A 26,417-nucleotide genomic window follows, 5' to 3' on the forward strand; every position below is an offset into this window, starting at 1 on the left:
TAGGTCTAACAATTTTGGAAGATTTTGTGCCGATATGCGAGCTGTTATTGGTAGAATAATCGCAGCAGTATGAGGGTAGATGAAAGAATATAAATATGTCGAAGAAATTCAGTTGAAACTAAAGAAAGAGGTCGTCTCCTAATTTTTTATTTTGAAAATGTATTTTACTTACTTATAGATTTAACAAAGGTAAAATTAGTTTTCTATTCTAAAAAATGACAAAGTTATAAACTTTCAAAGTGAATATTAGCAAAATGTATGCAATCGTGCCTCGTGACAGTCACACGCAGTACAATTTATAATTCGAATGGCAGTGCTGCAGTACTGCCGCACACGTATCGTGAGCCACGCTTATGGTCGCCTGCAAATATCAATATATATATATATGTAGTGGTACGCCACTACTTGATTTGAACGGCATTTTAGAAGTTTCGGTTTTTTCCAAACAAGCTTCTTGGATGTTCTTTTATTTTTTAATTTTAGTTTGGCAATATCTACATAGCAACCAAAATGTTCGAGAAGTTTCTTCACCTTATAAAAGCGGCAGCGTGAAGGAACTTGTCAGTCAGTCAGTCACCGCCGTCAGTTTACAGGGATTAACGAGTGATAATCCGCGCACCTTATTTGCGCGAAGGACAATATTCCCGGCTCTGCTCATGGACTCCATCGGGACATCATTATAGCGCCTTGGCCCCGGCCGCCGTCCCTGGCCAGCGCTACAACGGATTACAGCGCCCTGGTTCCAGCGCCTCTGACCAGCGCTTCATCCACGCAACATGACCACCACGAGGACACGCAGCATCCTCACTGGTCTACGCAGCTCCCGCTCAACCGCCTACAAGGTCCACCGCACCTTCGGCCTTTCCGTCGGCACTGGAGTACTGATTGCCAAGATCGCCAGTGCCCGACAGTCAACGAGACCGGTCACCAGCGCCCGGCGTCGACTCACTGACCCGCGCTTGACCAGCATAGTCGTCTATGGCGTCCGCGAGATCCACCACCTTGTCCAGCGGGGTGCATTGTTGGGTTGCCAGAACCACTTGCATACTTCGGGGAAGTCTGCCCATCCAAAGTGTCTTCAGCACCTCATCAGGCACTGCGCTGCCCGCAAGGGTGCGTAGATGACGAAGAAACTGCGAAACCCCTCTCCTCATGGTCCAGGAGTCTCCTCGTCTTCTGCTCCTGGGTAGAGCTCAAGCGCTTCGTGAGTTCCCTCTTGAGCAGGGTGTACGCTCCGACTTAATACACCAGTATCAACTGCTGGGAGCGAGTAGAACTATGCAACACCAGTTTGGGAAGTGTTGTGAGGGTGAAATAAGTGGTATTTTTATATTTTAAAAAGAAAGACACACATTCCCGGGTTACGAATAACCTGACAATATTTGAAAATCTCCTACTATTACCACAGTAAGCGGAAAATGTTGCTTGTGTTGTGATGGAGGACTTAGCCAGCCGAGGAATTGAACACACTACACCTGGGCGGGACCCAAACGTGATGGAAACTCAGCCACTGACCGGTCAGTCAAGAAGTAAATACGATGGAGGGTGCCTGCTTATTCAGATTTAGTCACTAAACATCAGGGGTGTGCAACAAACAGCTTTACACTGTCTATGGACATGTTGTAGGAGGGAGAATATATAGAATCTGATAAATCATCTTACATATTAGCTGTTGAGCAGAAGAACAAGTAAAAACAACCCATTCTCAGTGACAGATGTCAACTGTCTCCCGGTTGTGTACAGTGTAAGGCTAGTTTTTTTTTAATATTGTATTCCAATGAAATACTGGTAGAACAAACATAATCTCAGCTTTGTGTGGGAGGTTAAATAATGCTCACTGAGCATTACATTTTTCTATTCTTACATTGATTTTAATGTGATACATAATATTTATGTAATTTTTTAAACTTATAAATAAATATTTTTTATTGGGCTTGGGTTGACAGATGAATAAATAATTGACTGTAATATTTTTTCTCTCTTTTATTAAAATTGAAAAATCAGATCATTTTTCCGTGAAATAACTCGCTTACGTTTAAAAGTAAACACAAAGATAAATATTAAATCTATTAATACTATTCAATACATTTTAATACTTAAATACACTAATATTATTACACATACAAAAGAAATAAAGATTTTGATATACAAACATAATACATTATACAAAGAATAGACAAAAGTAATAAATTCATTCGGGATAAGAACATTCTTCTGAACAAAAAGTGAACTTTATTGAATGATTGATTTTTTTGATAATCTGGTTCAAATAAAATACTATAATGTTAAAAAATACAAACAATAAATTACAATTTCTTTCTGTCTGGCGTTTTTTAGAATATCTAAATCTGGGTGACTCAGAAAGGCAACTACTTTTAGATAATTTTGAAGGAACCCATGCTCTAATGGGATTTAACTATGTGCAAATACCCTATAATAATAATAAGTCCAATTCTAGTAAAATATTGGCAACATCAACAACTTTGGCCGCTAGATGCGGTGTAGCATGTTGACATTGACAATTGCGGCAAATTGAATTTATTTAGTACTCAGTGGCGGTGTTTTGCACTTTCTATTTTGTATTTTGGTTATCAATATAACAAATATGCAAAAATGTCCCAAAATGTAGATTTTGTCTGTGCAGTTGACAGATGTAATAATTACAAGCAACAAAAACAAGTCTAATTACATAAGTGGATTATACCACCAAAAAAATAATTACAAAATTTTTAAGATTAATTCAGAAAAGATGTGTTAGTTCCATGTGGCATTCTGTTCATGTTGAAGTTAGAAATCATCGTCAATGTTGATGTTCAAAAAGCGTTTTTGTAAAATGTGTTTTGAGTTATTGAATATATTCAATGTATAATATATTTTTGTTTATTAACCCATTGGCCTCCGAATTGTTTGGCTAAAAAATTGTCCTTCACATCCGAATTAATTTTGTACCAAAAGTTTTAAGTGCAGTGGTGTTCTAAATCTTACATAACTTTTAAACTAATCATGCAAACGAAACAATCTTTTTTGAATTTACTTGTGCATTGAATCAAGGTATGTAAAAAATATATGCATTGTTTAAAAAAAATATATAATATGATTAAACGAGGATATGAAAATTTTTTTTTCAAAAACAATTTTTTTTTCATCATTTTTTAAAAATTGGATTGGAAAAAATTATACTTATAACCATAATATATATTTGTTGCCATATGGGCTCTTGTTAGCAGACCACCATGCGTTTTACGAACAAGCTTGTCAATTCCCGAACCACACGCCATTTTGAAAAAATTCAATGAAGCTTAAGTATAACAAAATTTCAATCGTAAATATCAGGAAAAAATTGTACCAGCGGAGTCCTCTCAATTACTACGAAATAAATGCTTAATTATCTACAGAGCGATTGGCATTTAAAATTTTAAACACAGATGTCAATAATGTATCCCTTTTTCGTTTTTAAGCCGACAGACATCAGACCCTCAGTCGTTTGATTTTAAGACACATCGCCGTACACACGCCGGGACGGCGTCGTTTGAGGCCAATGGGTTAAATATGCAACATTTTAAATTTTTTTTTTCACATTTATATTTCTATTTTATTACCATTCTAAACCATCAAAGATAGAGTTAATAGCCGTTTTAATATTTTTTATGTATGAGCAAAAAAGCAGAACGGTCGTATGTAGATTACCTAATTTTTTTTATAGTATTTTTGTATTTCTATAATTTATTAAGGTTAAATATATAATATATTTCATATAAAATCAATTAAAGAAGCTGTTGTAGCATGTTACCATCAGAATGTATTGGAAATGTCAGAAGTTGGAGGTATTATTAATATTATCAGGTATTTGCTATGAGTATGTTTTCAATCGTGCAATTTTTAAAATTAAATTATATTGTCTTTTATTTGCTTTCATCGTAAAATAAGTAGTTACATTAAAACTAACAACGAAGTCGACATCTAAAAATCTAAAGTAAAAGAGCCTATCTACACTATTTATAAGTTATTCATTTCTTCACATTCGAAATAGTAAATCGTCTATTACTATTTTAATTTTATACATTGCAACCATAAATAAACCACTCACTAGATCGATATCTTCGGGCTTTTTGTATGAAACAAATTTGACCTAAGAAAACCATAGATATGCCAATACGACAGTAAAATTCTCATTTGGAGCCTACTTATTATACTATACACCAAAGAAAAACTCTGAAAGTTTATACCATAGACTCAGAGTTTTTCATTGGTGGATATATCAGGCAATCATATGACGTCACAATATTTCGGTTCCAATTTTTGAACGGAGTTATACCCCCTGATTGCAACACTTGACATTTCCTCACAATGAAATTGTCTACGGGAATGTTATTTATACACATTTGCAGTCTGCAACAATTTGACTGTTCGAGATTATTGTTTATTGTCTTTTCACTGCTCTTTTAGTTTATAGCTGTAATGTTGATTTATTAGAGATTTTTGATGATTGTTTATTTGCAAGTATATTCTTCCCTTCTCTCAGTGCACACATCACAGTTGACATAGCAACACCAATGGAACTGACATCTGCACTGAGTGGTTTTGACATACTGGTGAGTATTGTAACCTCGCCCGCAACATAGAAGATCACAGCCATCGGTTCCTGGAAAACAAACAAGGTTTTATTATTAAAATCGGTATCAGAAGGTGTGACAAGACACTCTAGGTGCAGTGACACTTATGTCAAGCTAAATTGCTACTGTTTACAGAAGGGCCAATTTAGGCCAAAATTAATAAGGGAACAAAGCGGTAATCTTGGCCAATTAGAAGGAGCTTAAAAGGAGCTCTTATGCTTCAATGTTTAATAGTTGACTGACTTTTCTCATACAACCACTTGAGTTATAGTGTATTAAAAAAAATGCCATGACCGATAAAGATTTTCAAGCATTGGGTTTTGGATTTGGCGCGCTCGTTCCAAAATCAAACCTCTGAAAATTAATATGGAAGCATACAAACTGTTTAAAACCAATGGATTCGCCTATATTTTACTGTTTATCCCACACTTTCAAGTTATTTAAATTTTATTTCTTCTAAAATAATTATGTGTGAATTCTGTATGTTAGTTACCTACCAAAATTACACCACCTTGAACTTTTTGGGGTAATATTGAAGGTGTTTTACTATTTCCGTATGTTGTCTATGGTTCACAAACACTAAAAATGCAATTTTTAATATGTACACATGTGTAACAAATGTTAATATTAAAATGTAACAGATGTTAAATTTTTAGAAAACAATTTAAAATGGCGTCTACATGAAGATTATATGTTACAAAACATTATCTAAATAGAATATTCCATGTGAGGAACATTAGTGACTTTTTTTGGTATTCGATAGAAGCTTAAACAAGCTAGCGACTAAACATATTTAATTCACCGATTGTGGTTCGAATAAAATTCAAAATAAATTCATATCAATTTATAAAAATCAGCTACCCAAATTTGGGTAGCTATCGCTCAGGTGGATGATATAAATGTTAAATATTTTTTATTGTTAGTCATTAAAATAATATTACGTTTTGTACTTTCTGCAACCAAATTAACAATCTAGGTACTATATGTTTCGGAGAAATTGAACAATTCATCAAATTTCAACATTCAATTTCAGGTTCTGTGAAAGTCCCATTCAAGTTCTGTTATTATATCATTATAGGCTAGTTGCTTGACAGAACTGAAATAATAACAGAACTTGAAAAAATCTTCACAGAACTAGAAATTTAACTTTGAAATTTGAAGAATTGTTCAAATTCTCCGAAACAACCAGTCCTAACTGTCTTACTAATTAGATTCTTATACGGCAGTTCAAATTTGGTATGGTAAAGCAGGCCGTAAGCCTGGTTTAAGGCCGGTTTAACCATAAGTGAAGTTTTTCACTGCGTGTAATAAGTAAGGGGTAAATAAATGTTTAGGCGATGGTTTTTATGTAGCGTTCACTTCACAAATTTTCTGCACAGATGCTTTATAGCATTATGGCAATTTACTGTACACAATGCTTAAAACTGTACCTTATTTGGGCACAGTGATTCTATATTTTTCCTGGGTAGAAATGAGTTAATAATCATTTATTTTTCATTTAAAGATGGGTGATATATGAGGGTGGCGCATTTACAAAGATGAAGTATCAGTTTCAGGTGCAATTTGTAGTTGAAGGAGACTGTCTAAATAAATGGTAAAAACTGAATGTATTTAAATGGTTTGTACAATCTATACCTTTAGAAGTTCTGTTACAGAACCTCCCAGCTGTTCCCAACGAACCAGTGGCCATGTTCTTCTCGCAATAGTTGGGTGAGTCCTCTAGGAACACCAACTCTGATCTTTTGGGCAACCGCTTTGCCAGTGTTTGGAAAGCCCTGGACCTGAAATAAAAAAGTTTATTCATGCAACTTAAAGAGAATTTAATTGCATGTAGGCGGAAGTAAAGAATGCCGTACAATAATAATGTTTAATCAATTTAGGCTGTTGACCGATTACGGAAGACACCTTTCTTGTCATTACCAAAGTTAAACTAAAATCGATTTTAGAAAGAAATGTAAAAATGTAAGTAACAGTTGATTGTATAAGTTTATTTTTTAATATTAACCCCGCACATTTTTTGAGATGCTGTGTGGAGGACCTTTTTAAGGAAAGGAAGGAGAGGATGTTCTGGGAAGGTAAAAGTTATGAGGGTTTTGTAGGAATCTAAAAATCACTGTGTCCAGGAGTGATGGACATATGAATATATCCATCCCGTTGATACAAAGTTGAGATTCATGTCCATATTCCCAAATATGCATGGCCCATTGGCTGTTGCCTTGATGGCCTGCGCGTAAATACGGTCCTGGAAAATGGTCACGAAGTTTGTCAATGTTTTAACCTTTTAAGCACCAGACTCTGTTCCTGCTTGTCAGGTGCCCCCGTGGCGATGGAGGTGACGTGCTTGGCCCGGTGATACTTCTTCATGAGCGCCTCGCCCACCAGTGAGAAGGGCGGCAAGGCTCGCCAGCAGGTCTTCATGGTGCAGGATCCCGACACCCCGTGGCACTTGCACTCGGTCTGCAGGGAGGACTTTACTATCTGCAACATCAAAGATTAACATATTTGATCAGGAATGTCGTTGCACACCGGAGTGGTTATGATTTATTTCAGAGTTTTTCGAGATCAGGTTCTATCTTGGAGGAATGTACAGTAATATTCTTCATGTTTTGAACGTCAAGTGTGCAACAATTCTGCTTTAAAGGGTGGCAACAGGGGATGGGGCTGGTTTTTCTAAAAAAATCTCATTCAGACTAGCTAGTTTATTAAGTCGTCTGTTTGTCAGTCAAGTATTTATTCGCGCGTCAAAATCATTACGATCACAATACGAAGCTTAGTATTAATTACGAAATCCACATAACTTTGAAGCTATGTACGAGTAGTTTGCTGAGCAATAAATAAACATAAGTCAAGTGTTTGTTCGCGCGTCGAGTTCATTACGACCACACTTCGACGCTTAATAATTATTGCGAAATCTGCATAACTTTGAAGCTATGTAGTTTGCTGAACATAAATATGCTAGGCGTCAAACATGATTTGCGTGAGATTTGTTGTAATGATAATACATCACAACGTGGTGCCAATTAAGAGTTTGAACATGAATTGGTTGTATCATTAACTAAGATCAGAAGTTGGGAAAATCATTTTTAATCGATCACAATATAAACACAGAATAATCGTTATCGTTATATTATATAAATAAAAATGTAAATGTTCGTTTGCTCAAAATCTTAAATCTCAGCAAGTTCTTCAACGACTGCTTTTTTTGACACAACGCAACATTGCATTCAAATAAGCATGTGTTTTTATATTCCTGTATTATATAGTAGATATGTATTATGACTACATATTTTATATGTAGATGTCACCTGTGACAGGTAAAAACATAGCCATCTGTTGGACCTAAAAGCAATACGCGCTATTGTTTCTCTTTCTGCACAGACAGACTGAGCCACAGCAATGCGTGGCGGGGTAAAGCTAGTAATAAATAATATACCTAACTAGCATTCGCTAGAACCTCAACCCAATGTTTTCGGGATTTTTTTAAAGTGGTCCTGTGTAAAATTTTTGCAACTAAAATGAAAATTTTGCTTTTTACAAGCCAAAACCAACGTTTTAATTTGATTTTATTTATATTGAATATTGGAATACAACAAATTGCGGAGCATAATTATTTCAAGATAATAAGTACATAAAATGCATTTGATAGGTATGCAATTATAAGGACGGGTTGTTTCGGAGAATTTGAACAATTCGTCAAATTTCAACGTTCATTTACGGGTTCTGTGAAAGTCCTATTCAAATTCTGTTACTATATCATTATAGGCTAGTTGCTTGACAGAACTGAAATAATAACAGAACTTAAAAATATCTTTCACAGAACTTGAAAATTAACTTTGAAATTTGATGAATTGTTCAAATTCTTCGAAACAACCCGTCCTAACTGTTTGTCCAGTTAAATTTTAAAAAATCGGCTAACGAAGCGAAAATGGATTGTTGGTACCTACCCTGATGTACGGTAGTGTAGCATGGAAATGGCAAAGGAAGGATGAAAGAATGATGTAGAAATGAGATCTCCGATGCGTACGCGCTGTAAGACCATGTATGATTGTGTGAAAAAGGTAAAGATTCGAAAATAATACAAGGCTGATGTATACGTAATTAACAATGAGGCTACATGGTTTGGCATGTAGATAGGGTTGCCAGATGATAATTTGATAAAGGAGGGCAGATGGGTCTAAAAAGGAGGATTTTCTGTAAAAAAGGAGGACATTCAGAAAATAAACGAGTTTTTTATATTATTTTACTTTATTTTAATCATATTTAGCTGAGCTGCCAATTTTGGAAAGAAGTTCTTGGTTTTTTAACAAATAATTATAAAAATCTTCACATGTCATGTTTTTGAAGTTGTATTGAGTAAGAATTTAACTGACTGCACACTTAGTCTATTCCTCTCTTTGCTCCATTGAGTTATGCGTTATGTGCGCTTGTACAAAAATAAAACTCGCAGATCTTGAGCAGTTATGAGAAACATTCAACGTTTTCAACACTTTTGAATTAGATTGTCCACTGCTCGTGCAACTTCAAATCATAATATGCTTCATCTTCATCTGATTTTGATTTAAGAAATTAAATCAAGTTACAAAATTGATCATGTAGCTTAACATCGTCAATCTCTACACCTCTGATGTTCAAGAACTCAATGCATTAAACTAAATCATCATATTTTAGGTTTTCGTTGTCTTTCAGGAATGTCATCCACTCAAAACATTAGAAATCTTCCAAGGGTTTTACCCATTCCATCAAGTAATCTTCACAAGCCTTGTAAACACTTAAAAAATCTCACGCCAGTCCCGCCCGATGTTTAGCAAAAAGGAGGACTTACAGCAGGTAAGGGAGGACAAAACATGTATTGGATACCATCTGGCAACCCTACATGTAGAGCGAATAAACGAAGAAAGGAGTGTGAGGAATGCGAATGGTAAAAGAAGTAATAGACGCCCGAGAAAGATATGACACGATCAAGTGAACCAAATACTTGAGTCGTGCCATGTCAAGAGTCAGAATAATAGAAGGGTTTGTAAATGATGAACGTGAATCAGGCAAGGAGTAAGTGCCAATTAGAATTCTTTCTTTATTCTGCATACCCCTGCGGGGAAACGGCGTGATGATTAATTAGTTTTATATTTATATATATATATGCGTATGCATAATTATTTTAAAAGGTACACAGTAAAATAGGTACAAGTCATAATACATTACAAGTTTGTTATACACATCACAATAAAGAACAGATAATGTAAAAAAATGTTAGGATTCGATTCATAATTTTTTGTTCGACCTGGTATTTTATTCATAGGTAGGCTATAATTTGTTGTATTTGGCCAGTGGCGTATTTGACCAGGGCTGTAGTTAGGTTTAGACACGGTCAAGCGACTGAAATAATGACAATGTGGTGATATGTGGTTGTGGCCAGCAAGAACACCACAATTTTGTCAGCAAATTTTAGCCGTGGCAGATTAAGGGTACGGTGTATGTAATTTGTATGGGAGGGCTCGCAAGACAGAGAGGTATTAGAGAAATTAAGACATTATTCCTATAATAGGTATATCAGGGCTGTACAGTGTACACTGTATCTAGAAAAAATTATGACATCGCATGAATCATGTATTTTATCAAAAACATGTTCATAAATCATAATATTACTAATGCATGTTTTTTTGCAATCTGTCATTGCTTCAGGTGTAGCTAGGTATGTACTCGTACCACCCTCTTAGTTTACTTCTACAGTCTTTCAGTTCACATCATATGCTTTGGGATGTATTATTATTGGAAAATAGTCTGTAAATAGATGTCATAAATAATTAAAAAAAAAAACAATGCTAACTCCAAAGAACGTGGCAATTCAGCACACTTTTGAAACAGTGATATAAATGTCATTAAACGTGATGAAAGAATGGCAGATAAACCAAAACTTTTCAAGATTGTGTTGAAGTGTGCTGAATTGCCGCTGTCCTGGGTTTGCCAGGTTACCAAAAAACATATATTTAAAAAACCAATTGATTAATAAATAGAGATAATTATTTTTTTATTGAAGAATTACCAGTGTAATATAACAGTCCGCAGTGAGAAATTTGATTTATCACATTACAGAAGACGGCCATTAGAGAGGCAACAGTCATTATGCATTAAACATTAACTAGAATATTTCTGTTGCAACGCACTTCTGAACAGATTAACTGACGTTTTATGAAATGATTCGTGATTTATAACACCTTCAAGATGTGATACTAATAAATCAGTAGACAGATATCTACCTGATTATGTATTTAATTATATAAACCAGGCAGGGATTAATCGCGACAAAATATAGAAATTAGTGATTTGAAAATATATTTTTTGTTCTGACTAAAATGTAAGAGTAGCTTACAATTAATTACTAAACCAAACTAACCTACAAAATTTTTTGGTACTACGTTATTACATAGATTTATTGTTTTTTAATATGAATTCTTACCTACTATTCACTTTAAATCAAGCACAAAGTAAGTACCAAAACTACAGAACATTCTTCGGTCCATTTTTTTTTAGTTTCTTTAACTTCACCACAATAATATTAATACTTTTATTCCGGGATACACACAGGGGTTGTGCAATGAATATTAGCATGGCTGTTCTGACTATAGAAGATAGATCTAAAAATATACCGTCTTACAACATATACAAAAATGTAATAAAGACTTGGATCACTACCATTGACACAAATACTTACCTGCTATAACATCCTACCTTTTGTAAATTTTACAAATCCTTAATTTTTCTATTTTTTAACCTTTTTTCTTAATTATAATTTTGTATAAACGGAATTATTTGTTTTGTAAACTGCACTAAACAAAATAAGTATACCCACGAACTGGCGATGCCTATGTGGGATTTTTTTTTGGTATATATGCATACTATTCTATTATATTTTTTTATTTAATTGTATCATTTTATTTTTCTTATCTTAAAGCTACCTTTTTTATTTTTTATAGTACCTTCTTTACCTGTGAATGAAATGCTTTTTGTAATACTATAATAATTTTAATAATGTTATACTTGATTTTTGTAATTATATTTTTTTGCATGTAACAAAAGAAAATTATTAATAAAAAAAAATAAAAAAATACGATAAAATAAAAATAAAAAATAGAAAGGAAGAAAACAAATTAACGTTATAAAACTAATAACATGAAAAGTGTAGGTAGGTAGGTAAGAGTAAAGTGAATGTGGAAAATCTACAATTAAAAGTTTTACAAAGGGATAACAAAGAATTAAGAGAATAATATTGCAATCATTGGAAGTTTTTACCTGATGTAGCGTCTTGTACTCTCAAAAATGACTAGTGCGCTATAAATATTGTCAATCTATTCCTACCTACTGGAATGATCGGTATGCGAACTGTGAACTAAAGTGGCGCCATCTCACCGAAGAGTTTAAGAGGAAGCTATAGGTTAAAAATGTTTATATTCTTGGTTTACCTTATATTGCAGGTAATAGGCATAAAAATCGCTCGACAAACGGTGTCTAGAAACGTTCGATTTTAAGGACAAAAGTGGTTTTTATTTATTTTGTAAATAATTTTTTAAGAAACCAAAAAAGTTAATCAAGTGAAACTGTCACAGATAATTTTAGCTGTAATACTGTATTTTTTAAAAGTTGTTTCCTACATTTCTATTGAAAAATATTTTTTTTAGTATTTTACATTTATATTTTTTATTGAGTTATTTATTTTTTTATTTGTATTCTACTCAAGCAAAACGATAGTAAAACCTTCAATTTATCTAAAGCATATTTTTTGGTATTCATATTGTACACCAATTCGTTATAAGGACTAATCAAGATAGTGATTAAGCATTAAGCTTCGCCTTAAGAGGCATTGACAAGTGCCGTTCACGTTTCGGAGAGATTTCAATACTATGGTCGACATCCACGCTCTGCGCGTATACAGGGTGTATCAGCAAGTACCCGACAAACTTTAACCAGCTATTCCTCAGCACATTTGGAGTAAAAAATGTTATGGGTGCTTTGCTGTCCGGTAACATTTTTTTTCCATTAAAAATAAATAAAAAATCCACACTCCGTCACTGTCATTTGCGTTGTTTCTCGTGTTGAACAGCTGTTATTAGCAAGTGTGTCAAAAAGTGTCCTCGCTCTTTCGTACACACTAAATAATAATAGTTAAAAATGAGACGAATGGTGCCGTGTCATTTCGTTGTGATTGTAAAAGCGTGCCAACGTAGGTACGTACGTACATTATTCAACGAAACTCGAACAAAATATTGCCAGACGGGTTTTCAAACTTTGACAAAGGATAAAACATTGGTGACATGTGGTGAAAATATGAATAGTAAATTTTTTATTAATAAAAAATGTTACCGAACAGCAAAGTGCCCATAACATTTTTTACTCCAAATGTGCTAAGGAATAGCTGGTTAAAGTTTGTCGGGTAAGTGCCGATACACCCTGTAGATAATGTATGTATGAGATGACGTTTCTCTATGAGCGATATGGAATTCGCTCACACCACGTGACTTATGACACGTGATACAAAGAACGAAAATTCGAGCCGGTTGAATTTAACCTAATACTTTTATATTCTTAATTTTACTACTAATATTTGCTTTGATTTTCGAAGATATTATAATCGGTTGAAAATTGAGTGCGTTGCTCCAACGCTCCTTAGAGCTAGCCGCCACAGGTTATGAATGGTTTGGATGAATGTTTTGAGGTTGTGAATTCTAGTATACCTGAAAACTGGGCCTGTTTTTAAGGTGGAGATTATGTTATTATAAAGAATTGAAAAGTTTAATTTTTGTAAGTTTTTGTTTCACTTGATCGTGCCACGTTATCTTTAGGCATGCCCGACTTCCACCATTCACTACTGTGTACCATATTGGTACTACTAAAATTACTACATTTTATGACTTTCATTCGACTCCGTTTTTGAATCGATACGGGACAATCAATCAAAGAAACAAACATTTTATACATATATAGATGAAATATTTCACGTATCCACAACCTCGGAGCAGGATAAAAAAAATACAAAATTCTGCACAATTTATTCGTAAAGTTTTAAATAACATACCGCTGGAAATGTTCGTTAAGCAGTGGAAATATGAATAAAAAAGTCCTGTAAATCCGGCCCTTGTTTAAAAGGCCAGTGCTGAAAAGGGATAACTGTTTTGATACGAAATGCCCCAAAGGGTATCGAGGTAGCAGAGTAAATCCTGAGGATAATTGGACTGTTTATCTGCGGGACTTTGAAAAGGCAGACCAAAGATGCGCAGTTTCGTACATAATTTTAAATTAGCAGAACCTAAGATAAGATTTTGTTTTTATTTGATATCCGAACATACAATAAACGTTACACAAATTAAATTAAATTAAAGAAGTTACAATCATTATCGTGTAGTTAGCAGTTACTACCAGAGATGTGCTTTATTTCAAATAAATCCATTTCAAATGGAAATGCAAAATGCAAAATGGGTATTTTCCATTTTGCATTTTAAATGCTTTTCTAAAAACCATTTTGCATTTTGCATTTTAAATGCTTGTCTCAATGCATTTTCCATTTTAAATGCTTTTTTGCAACATTCTTCCTACTATCTCCACTCATCTTTTTTTCATAAACCCCAAATATCAGTCGGTCCTCAAACTCGCTATGAGAGATAATTTACATTTGTCAAGTTGCTCCCTGGTAGGAGCCCTGGCAATTGAGTGATACCATTACAAAAAATACTGATTCAAATACTGAACATGGGGCCATGACGCTGTAATATTAAATGTTAGATAGCAGTTTCTATGTGTTTACGTTGGCAACATTAGTCCCGCGCAAATTTTTTGTGGTTTCATAATCTGTAGTTGTGGTGTTTTTGGATTTACCATCATGTAATATGTTTGTTCTACATTGATGTCCATTATTAAATGACAAAATTGTTTAAAAATTCTATAATTATTTTAATTGTTTGACCTGAGAAACCATTTTGCATTTTCAATGCATTTTGAAAATAGGTATTTTGCATTATGCATTTGAAATGCTTTTCTAAAAACCATTTTGCATTTTGCATTTTCAAATGGAAAAGTTTTGACCCATTTCCATTTTATATTTCAAATGGTTTTGGGTACCCATTTTGCCCATCTCTGGTTACTACTCGGTTTCGTCAAGATCCGACACAAGATTATTTAATTGAATAATTATACGGAATCAAAAGTATACTTTATGCATAAGCTATGCATTGTACAAATAGTTTTTGTAATAATTAGTGATCGACGAACCGGTGGATGCAATCCGTTAACCGTGAGTTGATAATAATTTGTTTATTCTATAGTTAGTAATTTTTTTTGTAGAAATATATAATATATAGCGCCCTTGAGGTGATTTTTCACTAAAATGGCGCTATGCAAACCATCCAAATATTATTATTATTTTATCGTTTTTTTAAAGCTAAATGTTGATAATCGCATGCATCTCTATTAGATGCAATACTAACAGTTGTTAAACTAGAAATATCATTGAGGAAAAGCTCAAAGCTTACTTCATTGATTGACGCAACGACGTTTTAAAACTTCAAAATTTAACTCGTTTGTTTTGAAAAACAAATTATGAATTATTTGAGGTCTTTTCTGATTATTTTTTGACCCACTCCCATCGACTAAACCACACCGTTTGATATTTTGAATAGATAACTGTCTATAATTCGTTTCCTCAAGTACAAAAATCTGTTAAGCAGTCATTAATGTTTATTTCAATACGAAATTTTAGGTGTGATGCATTGATTAATAATGATTGCACAATTTATGTAGCCCTGTTTTTATATCACGGACGCTGTACAAATATGTGGACAAACTTATCTCGGGACGGATGGATTGTGCAATTGCGATTTGCACCAAATTCAGCAGATTTTAGTCGACGTGACTGCCACAAAATGCTAGCGATTTGCTTTCGTGCTGAGGAGTGTTGACAAATACCGAAACATGTTGATAGAACTTTTATAATGTCGATATTGGCTTATTTACTAGGGCCCCGAGAGTCTAAATATTGCTAACTACCATTATTTTGAATGCTTGTCAAATCTAATCGAAACCAACTTATTTTAAGGCATGTTATGAAATATTTGTCTTAGTTCAAGTATTCAAATCTATATTTAGGGATTGCATTGTGGAAACCGAGCTGAAATATTTCAAAGCAGGACTTATCGAAAACAGGAGAGTTTATTACCCGACTAATAGGTACTCTTAACAAGTTTAGTCGTGAGCAATAAATACTTACATATTAACTAGTTAGCGTTTGTTCGACACTTCTAGGTTTTGATTTACAAAGCTGCATAGTTAAGCAAACAAACTTTATGATTTGACATCGGTATTATTATAATGTTCGTTCGGTTTCAATATTAATTAATTTATCTATGTTAACTGTCATTTAATTCACAGATTATGATTTATTGTTCATTGTAATCTGGTCACATCTTGTCACTATTTTAACACCTTCGTTATGTTTCTAAGTGTCATTAAATTGCTTACTTGTATGAAATTATTGTCTTTGAAGTGTCAAAACCTTTTAAATTCCACCGGTAAGGCATTTTTAACGGCCCTATGCACTAGCGATAAAAATTATTGTAAAAATCTTGTGCAATCTAAGAATCGATCGAAGATCTGTGATATTTGTCGTAAATAAATCGAAAATACTGCTCTCTAACCCATAAATAAACACATTTCTCTCTATTTTCATATTTTAATGTCAAATTTATATTCGCTAATACCTGGTGTAAGGAAAAACTTAAATTTTATTGTCGGTCGATCTGTTGAGTGGTTCGTTGTAAGATATTCAAGAGAATACCTTACATATTAAAATCTGATTAACGGTAGAAAATGTATTAACGTTATAATATTGAAAACTGCATTTTGCATCGTAACCACGTGTTTTACAATTCACATCTTATGAGATATAAAAAAATATTTTTAAAATATAACATACTGATATTCTCTCAAAAATAATGTTTAAAAAATGTAAATAAAGAGTCTCAACTGCTCCTGACTGTCCAGAACCAGTGGGACTATAGCATCCTCCATTGGGATGTTTTGTGAGAGGGTGATAAAGAGAAAAGAATGGTTATAGTAGGTATCTGGTTATTTAGATCTAGTCACTAAACGACTATTGTCAATTCAATCAGTTTTGTTTCCGAATGGCGATTTTTCAACAGGGCAACACTGAGAGTAACACAACTTATCTGGAAAATAGATAATAAGAACATAGAACAAAAAATAATGAAAATGAAATGCAGTATTTTTGGGAACGTAAAGCAAAAACACTCCAACAAGAAAATCTCGGTGAAAATACAATTGTCAGCCAAATGAAACGATACTGAGTAGGACAGCTTAACGATTTTCCATGGTAATATCTTAAGTGTTCATTTGTAACTTCTTCAGACAGAATACACACACTTTAAAATTCAGACAATACTGATTAATAATTTGTGATATATTTGCCTTGTCACATAAATGTTTGAAACTCATATTTTATGTACAATACTTCGCAAACGGTTTCCCAACAGTATTAGATATCATTTTAGGTAAGTGAGAATGTTATTACAAGTATTAAGTTGGGTTTAGTACCCAGTGATTGAGAATTCAGAGATGTATTTAGGAATCAGGCCGCTCTAGACAAGATTAGATTAGAGTTTTCGACCTCCCCTATTTTTTTCTCTCAAATCGTGGGATTACTGCCAAAAGTGTGTAACTTCATTTTTTGGTTTTTGAGTAAGTAATGTTTTTAATGTTGATGTTATTATACTCTTTGGGTGGATTAAGTTTGGACATCGTTTTAAGTCCTTAAGTAGGTTTAAAAGCAGTAACGTCTTTTAATAAGACTTGATTAGACTCTTCTCCCACGGGGACTTCGGGGAACCAAGGAGGATTGGAGAGGAGAGATGAGACCTAGGAAGACACAATGTGGAACCAGAAGACATAGCCACATATCCAATGACAGCCCTGGTGAACTTTATAAAAGGAACCGGGTGACTGTTACCGGAATGAGGTAAAATGGGAGAAAGCACAATGGGCCTATAGCCTAAGTGCTCACGGGAACTATATGCAAACCGTCTCCGCTCTATGAATAAATAAATAAATAATAACACTTTGTAATTATATTTTTTAATAATTAATAGACAAGAAAAATACGGTAAAAGCCCTCTAATTAGTTAAAAAAAATTAACATTAACATTATTTCCCAAAACCCTGACTCAAATTACATCAATAAGTTTACCACAAAATATGTTTTTGTTAGTTACCAAATGTTGGCAGTAACCCCACGAAATATTGTATTTGTGACGTGTGTATGCTTGGGCGATCAAGCAATGGTATCAATGGTGCAGTGTGTTTACATTGGAAGTTAACATTTTATCGCATTTTTGCTATTCCATGTCTTGTAAACAAATCAACCACCCTCTTTAAACTTGCCTGTCGTGTAAAAAATATTTTTTAATTAAGTTTTAGCTATTCTCAAACGAAAGTTTGAAACAACATTTTCTATTACTTGAACCCAGAACCTTCGCCTTGCCGGGGCGCTGCGCTGCTCTACTTTTGGCCGTGAGATTTATTTACATGTTTAAACTTCAAAACCTTGTTAAAACTGTGGATACTACACGGAGAAAACTTACTGATATGAAATATTGTTAATTTCCGAAAAATCTGGTCAAATCATTCGTTATAAGCCTACAGTCCCGTTAAAAACGGGACTGTAGGCTTATAACGAATGATTTGACTAATTTCATAACAAACGATCAGTAAAGCATGAATATGTTATTTATTTATTATTTATTACACGCCCTAATGGGCTTTTCTTAAAAAAAATACAAGCATTTTGTATCAGAGTAAACACTTAAAAATTAATACAATAAAGAAGAATGTAAACATAATGGCAAAAATAAATCCTGACGCATATAATTGAATTTAAAAGATTCAACAAAACAAAATAGTAAAAGCAGAGAAATTATATGGGTGCATAGGTCTATTTGTATCTAGAAGAATAAAAGTGATAGAATATACAACATTTATACTGATTAGTTTTCAAATGAAATATATCACCCAGATCAGAATATTTGTTTCCGAGATTGTGAAGTCTCGGAATCGGAGAATTTTGGTAAGCTAGTGTCCTGGTGTTATTGAAGTAAAAAGGTAAGAAATGTCGGCATGAGGAAGTAACGACACGTGTTCTTAAAAATAATAATATTGTCGCATCGCATCCATTGTATTTATTTGGACAAGAACACTTGCGTGAACACGTGTTGATATATACTCTGAATTACTAATATTTTATTAGGAAATAGTCACGCAGTCATATTTATAACAGTATATTGATAAAAAAGCCATAGATACTCATTTTTCTCTGTGTACGTAAATAGTATTTAGGACTAGTTTGGTACACAAACCCTCTCGTATGAATGATGTGAAGTTTGGGGACAGAGCATTCAGAGCTCTGAGCTCACATTCTTGGAATAACCAGCCATTTAGTATGAGGTCAGAAACTGGTTAGAACACATTTTAAAGGAAAGGATACTTAAAATAACCATGCTTCTTTGAGGCGAACGAATCACTAAATGACGCTAGGTATATGAAGTTGATCATGATCATTATTATTATCATTCAAAAATGCCGTCCCCTAAATTTTGCCACCCTAGGCAGCTGCTTACGTTGCATAGCCCTTAATGCGGCTCTGTTTTAAATTACACATAACATTAATCTCGTTTAAGGTAGGGTTATTGCAAATCTCGGCATCATGTAGTTTTACTTGAGAGAAATATCGCGCCAAGACCCATAATCGTTAATCAAATAAATATATTATGTGCAAGGATCGCAGTTAGACGCTCTCCAACACAGAACAGATAATCTCTAGACGTTTAATATTCACTTATTTTAAAGGAGGTTGGTGTCACAAATTTACTGCCTATTCGAATGGTAATGAATTATAAACAGGCCAGTGAAATTTATTATATATTCAAGAAAAAAATACGGTGTTTCAAAATGTTTGATTGATTTCACAAAATAAGGGAAAATTGACCTTACTTCGTACATAAGAGAAACACCCACAACACACTTCTGTCGGTTTATCTCTCCAGTTCCCTCAAGTGTTCGCTGAAGCTTGTATGTAGGTACCTATTTAAATGAGAGAATAACACGAATTTATTGCGTCTGTTTAAAAGGTAATTTACTATAGGGCAAATGTGTGTAAAATCTTATATTTCTAGCGGTGTGGTGAAAGGTTAAAGTGGCGCTTCATGTAAATGAGAAAGTCTGTCTGTGGCAGAGAGATTTTTCTGTGTTTATCCCTTTAAGAGGAAGCTACAAGCCAAAATGTGTATATTCTTGGTATACCTTATATTATAGGCAATGGGCATTACAATCGCTTGACAAACGGAGTCTAGAAACGTTCGATTTCAAGCACAAAACTGGTTTTTATTTATTTTGTAAATAATTTTCAACAAAGCAAAAAAGTTAGTCAAATGAAACTGTCACAGATAATCTTAGCTATAATACTGTATTTTTTAAAAGTTGTTTATTTTAAGCGTTCATACATTTCTATTGATAAATTTGTTTTTAGTAGGTTACATTTATATTTTTTTTATTTAGTAATTTATTCTTTTATTTGTATTGTACTCAAGCGAGACGATAGGAAAACCTTCAATTTAATGAAAGCATATTTTTTGGCATTCATAATGTACACCAATTCGTTATAAATATTAATCAAAATAGCATTAAGGTTCGCCTTAAGAGGAACGGCTGTAAAACTTAATTTTGGATTTGTGACCAAAATAACCAACCCATCTGATAATTAAAAAAATCTTGATGCATAAAAAATATCTAGTACGGATGTGAGTTATTTTGTTTATTTCAGTTTTAATTAAAAATATATAATTATTTAATTGCCTTTATTTTTTAATTAAAACTAAATAAATAAAATAACTAACATTCTAAATAAATTTAATTAAAACATAATTTATAACCACTAAGCAATTATTAAAAAAAATAGCTTACCTAAGCTGTAAGCTGATGTTAATATAATGAAATATGGAACAAATTTTTTTGTTTCGTAAATTTAATTAATAATCAACTAATTTGTGTTCTAACGTAAGTTGGTCGTTTGTAATTTAAATTTAAACCAGTCAAAATGCTCTTTTTAAAAATTAATATATTTTTATTTTATATTTCATTATATTTACATATGGCCTGATAAACTTGATAAGCAGCGATTAATATATGGTAAGTGGTTATTAATCAATTTTATAAAATTTAAAACACGTTTATATTAGTAAGAGGTGCAGTAGGAAACATCGTTTTTTAAAAGTAATTTCGTTAACTCACAAATATTTGCCTAAGTTTGTTCCAAAATCATCAATAATCTGGCTTATATTTCATAATTTAAAACATAAATAAATAAAATAATTCACATCCGTGCGAGATATTTGCTATTCCTTTTGATAAAAAAATCAGTTTGATTGAGTATTTTAACCTAAAATCAAAAATTGAGTTTGGTTTGAAAGCCGTTTCTATTATGTAAAGATATTTCTTTATGATTATTGATTTAATATTCGTCAAAAGCAGGTGCATTAATCCGAATCTTCTAAAATTTATTATTATCGCTTGTCACACTTAACTTTGCAGTCTATCAACAGACCAACAAACGGTTCTTTTTAATTATATAATAATACACTTTTTGTATCCTCAAAATAAACACCAAAGACGCAACCGTATCCAAAAATATATCCATCTGTAAAAGTTGACAGCTCAGTTGGCTGAAAAATTGGTTAGCAATCTTAATTTTTTTAAGTATACCTTTAAATTCATTTAACCTAAACATGGCCGCAAAATGTTAGAACTTATAAAATTAATTATTTATTGGTAAAAGATAAAACGACGAATTTAAAACTTCGGAAGAAAGATGTCACGAGGAAATGCAGTGAATATTTTACCAGTGTTTCAATAGCAGATGATTTTGACATACAACGCGGGTCTCTTCTGAATTTGGGAGCCCATTTTTTCCTAACCTAAAAAGAGTCATAACATTGAAGGAAAAGAACGACAACACATTATCTCAGAATATCATTTGAGTAAATACTTTTTAAGAACATTTTGGCACGTTTGTTGTCAATTTTACTTTGAACTCTTTGTAGAACCAGTCAAGTTAGAATTTTGAAGCTTCGAAATATTTATCTAACATATTATGAATGCACGCCTTTTACTTTATCGGCATTTGTATCAGCGAGAAACTGTATTCGTTATAAATATCTTTTACTGTAAATAGCTATAAAATGATACCTGATACGCCTTGACGGCTTAATCTCTACATAGTATAAAATAAAGTCACTATGCCGTATCTGGCTTTTTGTGCACTTAGCTCTTCTAAACTACGCATCGGATTTTGTTAGGGTGTTCACTATAATTTAGAGAATTTCTTTTGAAAGCTTTACATATATAATTCAAGCATATTATATTTTTATCCTTATTCCCTAACTTAGCGATATAGTATGTACATAATTAATTAGTATGATCTATATACTAATAATTTCTACATCCACTTCACCATCCTCTTCTTGCAACCCAAACTAGCTTTATAATTTTTCTTATTTTTATTTTTTATATTATATTAATGTATAGATTCTATGTCCGCAAACTGTAAAATTCACCCTCCATAACACAGGGTCATCCCTGGCATGGAGGGTGAAATATTACAAAAAACCACATGTACTCTCTAAATCATGTATCAATAAAATAAATAAATAAAATAGAAAGTAGAGAAACCTCGATGTTTTGTAAACAAGTCGTAAAACATATTTTCGGTAGCATACTTTGCTTAACCTGCATAACCTAACCTAACATGCCTTTTTCTAACCTAACCTAACCTAACGCTGGCTAAATCTTATGAGATACATAAAAATATAAATATAGTATGAATTATAACTACATAAAAACCGAAATGGTAAATGTTTATCTCCTGAGGATAACCCACAGTAATAATTTATATCTTTTACATATATAATGGGTTATTTGCTAAGCTATTTTGACCAATATAATATTAAACCTAATCCAATTAAATATGTTTGTTACGTTCAACATTTAATGTTATTACTTACTTTAAATTAACTTGCCTTTGGCTTTATGAATAAAATTGAAACTTAAAACCAACATGAGCGTTTCTTTGTCTTTACACGAAAACAAACTTTTTGCAGAGTTGTTTTTCAAAATTGGTAATCGGCAACTACCACAAGAAGATGGAAGAATTAATCTCGACAATGAATACCTTTGCGTTTCGGTAAGTGACCTTCAAGAATTGGTCGACAATGTTTATCCCGAAATTATTGATGAACATTGTATAAATCTACCTTAGTTAAAGGAGAGAGATCAGTTCTGTCACGTACTAACGAATAAGTAGGCAAGGTAAATAATTTGATTTCCTCGAAGATTGATGCACCAACGCAAGAATACTACTCTGTAGACACTGTGCTCGATCTTGATAAAGCTAAAACTTTGATATTTACAGCTAATGTAATAAAGTCGCTAAATCTATCTAAATATCAATAAAAAACAAACATTTTAAGTAATCATTAATTTTTAAAATTATTGCCAAATGTACTTTTTGGAGCTATAAACTGTAAATGTCAAAGAGCCTAAAAATGTATCAAACAGTACATGTTTAATTGCTGGGATCGCCACATTAGTACATTGCACCCGTACAAATCTGGGGCGGGTCGCTAGTAAAATATTATTGCAACCCATTCTCCTTCAGGATTTCTCTTCTTCCCCTTAGAGATTCGCTAGCTGAAACGAAGTTTCCCTATCAATAAATTTGTATGTTTTGGTTGTTGATTTGTGTTGCGTTATTTTCTCCCTTTTGAACCAACCTATTATATAGCTAGGCAGAATATTTTTGTTGATCAGTCAGCATATATAAGTCTACGATTTTCAAATATTTCCAATAAAGTCGATTATCAATGTTGTGTAAATTTTAAAACATTTTTATTAGTAAGAGGGTACATGTTTTAACATTGTTTATTTATGTACTTAGCTAACTTAGCAAGCTAGGTAGCTTGAAATGATAAGGCTTTTATTTTTTATGTGCATACCGCATAGGAGTCCCAACAGCTACTAACCGCATGAAACCAGTGAGACAATGGCACGCTTTGGGGTATATTGTGAGTCTGAAGGTAGTGTGGAGGGAAAGAAGGTGAAGAGGAGATATGTGGGGAAGTAACTGGCTGTTCAGATCAGGTCATCAATCACGGCTAAAGCCATTTAAAGAAATTAACACCAGAGCGATACTGAGAGTATCTTCAACTTCGGAGCATGCTTAGAATTTAAATTATAAAATAATACAAATCAATTAAATGAAGTTTACTTGCATAGATCGATATTTCAGTGGAGAGCCTTTACCTTCGACCACGTCTCACAAGGCTACAGGGATTTTATTTAACAAATTGTTATAAATCTTAATAATGAATCCCTTTGTGACAAAAGCCCTTCACGCAAAAACCGAAGAAATTTGATACTGAATTTATATGAGTAATAGGTTATTCGTTACCCGGGAATGTTAGTCTTTATTTAAAAAATTAATACTTTCAACAGAAATAATTAAAATGAACCCCACGGAAATATATATTTTCTAGGCTTGCTAACGCAAACTCGACCGTAGATTCGTCCACTATGTCGGGCCGTGCGCCGAAAATAATTTTAAACGACTCCATCACTTATGCCGTTAAGATTCCCGCTTTGTTTTAGAGATTTGTTAGGGCAAATTCAACCGAAGGTCTGTCCAATACACCAGGACTGCGCGTCTCATATTTTTGTGCACAACTGTTTCACTTCCGTCGTTAAGATTCTGGATTTAATTTATTGTATTGTTTCTTCTTAACAAAAAAATACCTTTACGCGAAGAAACAGTTGTATTCATTATTATTATTTATATACTGAAACACCGTAAAACCAATTACATACAAATATAATCTTTTGACCCGAGCGGAACGAAGACAAATTATTTGCGGTTTTGCAACATTTGTAATGCTGTCTGCTTAGGTTAAGATCAGTGTTTAGTTCAACAGCTAAACCAAACAGTAAACATTATTGTAAAACCGAATAGGATAAAGTGTAATCTTGCGAAGTTATATGCGATAAATAATCATGCAAGTGGTTGTAAGTTGACAGTAAGTTTGTGGCTCAATGGTTAACCGCCGGGCTTACAGCATTTAGTTCGGTGTTCGATCTTGGCTGAAATTGTTATGAATTCACTTGTTAATGAACAAATAAAGTTTAAATTGTTTTAAAAAATTGAGAAAAGGGCAATACTGATATATCTAAACGAAACCTGAAATAGAACAAGTCTCAATTAGGAATCAAACCCAGGATTTATGTCTTGCCGGGACAACGTCTTTAACCATTTAACCATTGGGAACTAATTATTATACGTCATCTTTGTCGATCTCACATTTCAAATTCAGAATTAACAATATTATTTAGCAATTAATTTTTCCCATATATTTTTTAGCTATCTTATTGAATGAATAAAAAAATTTTCCCATATATTTTTAGCTATCTTATTGAATGAATAAAAAATTCCAAAGAATTGGTTTGTAACCTAGATAGTGTCTCGGATAAACATATCCAGTTTTATATATTTGTTTGAACTATTGACTTTTTATTGTAATAAATAATCTTGCGTCGATAGTATAGTTTTGTTACAATGTTCGTTACTAGGAGATTAGGGCTGCATTTTTCTATGACGGCAATTTAGATGATTCGCTTTTATTAATGATGGATTGGCTGATTGATTTCTGACCATATGAGAAATATAATGCTTTTTATTGATTACAACCATTAAATAAAGATAGGAAAATCATAAAATAATATGTTTCACCACCAATTTTAAGTATTATAAAAAATTGATGGCCTCCGTGGTCGACGAGTAAGGCTCTCGACTAGCAATAGAGATGTTGCGGGTTCAAATCCCGGCGTGCGCAAGTAAATTTTATTTGATTCATTAATGTTATTTCACATTTTTTCATAAAAATAATATCACAAAGTAGAAGATACTACCACCATGCAAAATTGAAAAATCGCTTGAAATGGCTTTAGCCGTGTTTGGTGACTATATCTGGATAGCTGGGTACTTCCACACATTTATCTTTCCCATATCCTTCCCTGCTCACTAAATTTAGCATCACAACATCCCGGGACCGTTGTGCGGTATTCACATAAAAAAATGAAAATAATTTTGAAAAAAAGTTAATTATTTAAATTCGATGAACATTGAATTATCTTCGGACAACTAATGTAAACCAGATTTTAGAGTCCCTATTCCAATTCCAAGGTAATGTTAAGTGAAGTGTTAACGAGGAAAGTTGACACCCCGTCATTAATGGTCATAAATCAACTTTATATTAAAGCGTTACCTACTGTAATTCATTATCAATTTTGGTTTAATAAGTTGATAAAACTGTAACGGCAATGCTAGAAAGTTTCCAACTATTTAGTATGAAATAATGTTCAACGCTTGGACAAGCGAGGAAAAAATTTTAAAGAAGAAGATAATACTAATAAATCTAAAAAAACATGAAATAAAACAAGAAACAGAAAAACAAAAAATATAATGGTTACAACTAGGAATCGAACCTAGGATGTCTTGTAACTTATCATATTTCATTTTCAGAATTAACAATATCATCTTGCAACTTATCTTTTTTGAAGTGAAACTTCTTTACGCGCGTTATGCAATTTCGAGGACCGGAGTAAAACCAACTCATGACCGTCATCAAAAACCGTGATCATTTCACTATAGGA

At 32.9% G+C, this 26,417-nt stretch overlaps 2 protein-coding genes across 2 annotated transcripts in view; both read right to left on the reverse strand.

Annotated features, from left to right (window-relative positions):
- LOC149411963 (uncharacterized) overlaps positions 1-26,417 on the reverse strand; it is a 591,119-nt gene that overhangs the window by 44,554 nt on the left and 520,148 nt on the right. The gene's annotated exons all lie outside the window — the stretch shown is intronic.
- The window catches only part of Wnt2 (Wnt oncogene analog 2), a 280,802-nt gene continuing 256,464 nt past the window's right edge, over positions 2,080-26,417 (reverse strand). Inside the window, exons 6-8 of the mRNA XM_089646328.1 lie at positions 6,892-7,091; positions 6,249-6,394; positions 2,080-4,642 (exon numbers count right to left, since the gene is read on the reverse strand). Of these exons, the coding sequence (XP_089502454.1) occupies positions 4,491-4,642; positions 6,249-6,394; positions 6,892-7,091 (498 nt within the window). The 3' untranslated portion in view covers positions 2,080-4,490. The remainder of the gene's footprint in view (positions 4,643-6,248; positions 6,395-6,891; positions 7,092-26,417) is intronic.

The sequence above is a fragment of the Hesperophylax consimilis genome, chromosome 24, assembly GCF_061612785.1.
Source record: "Hesperophylax consimilis isolate HC1 chromosome 24, BYU_Hcon_1.0, whole genome shotgun sequence".
Taxonomy (NCBI): domain Eukaryota; kingdom Metazoa; phylum Arthropoda; class Insecta; order Trichoptera; family Limnephilidae; genus Hesperophylax; species Hesperophylax consimilis.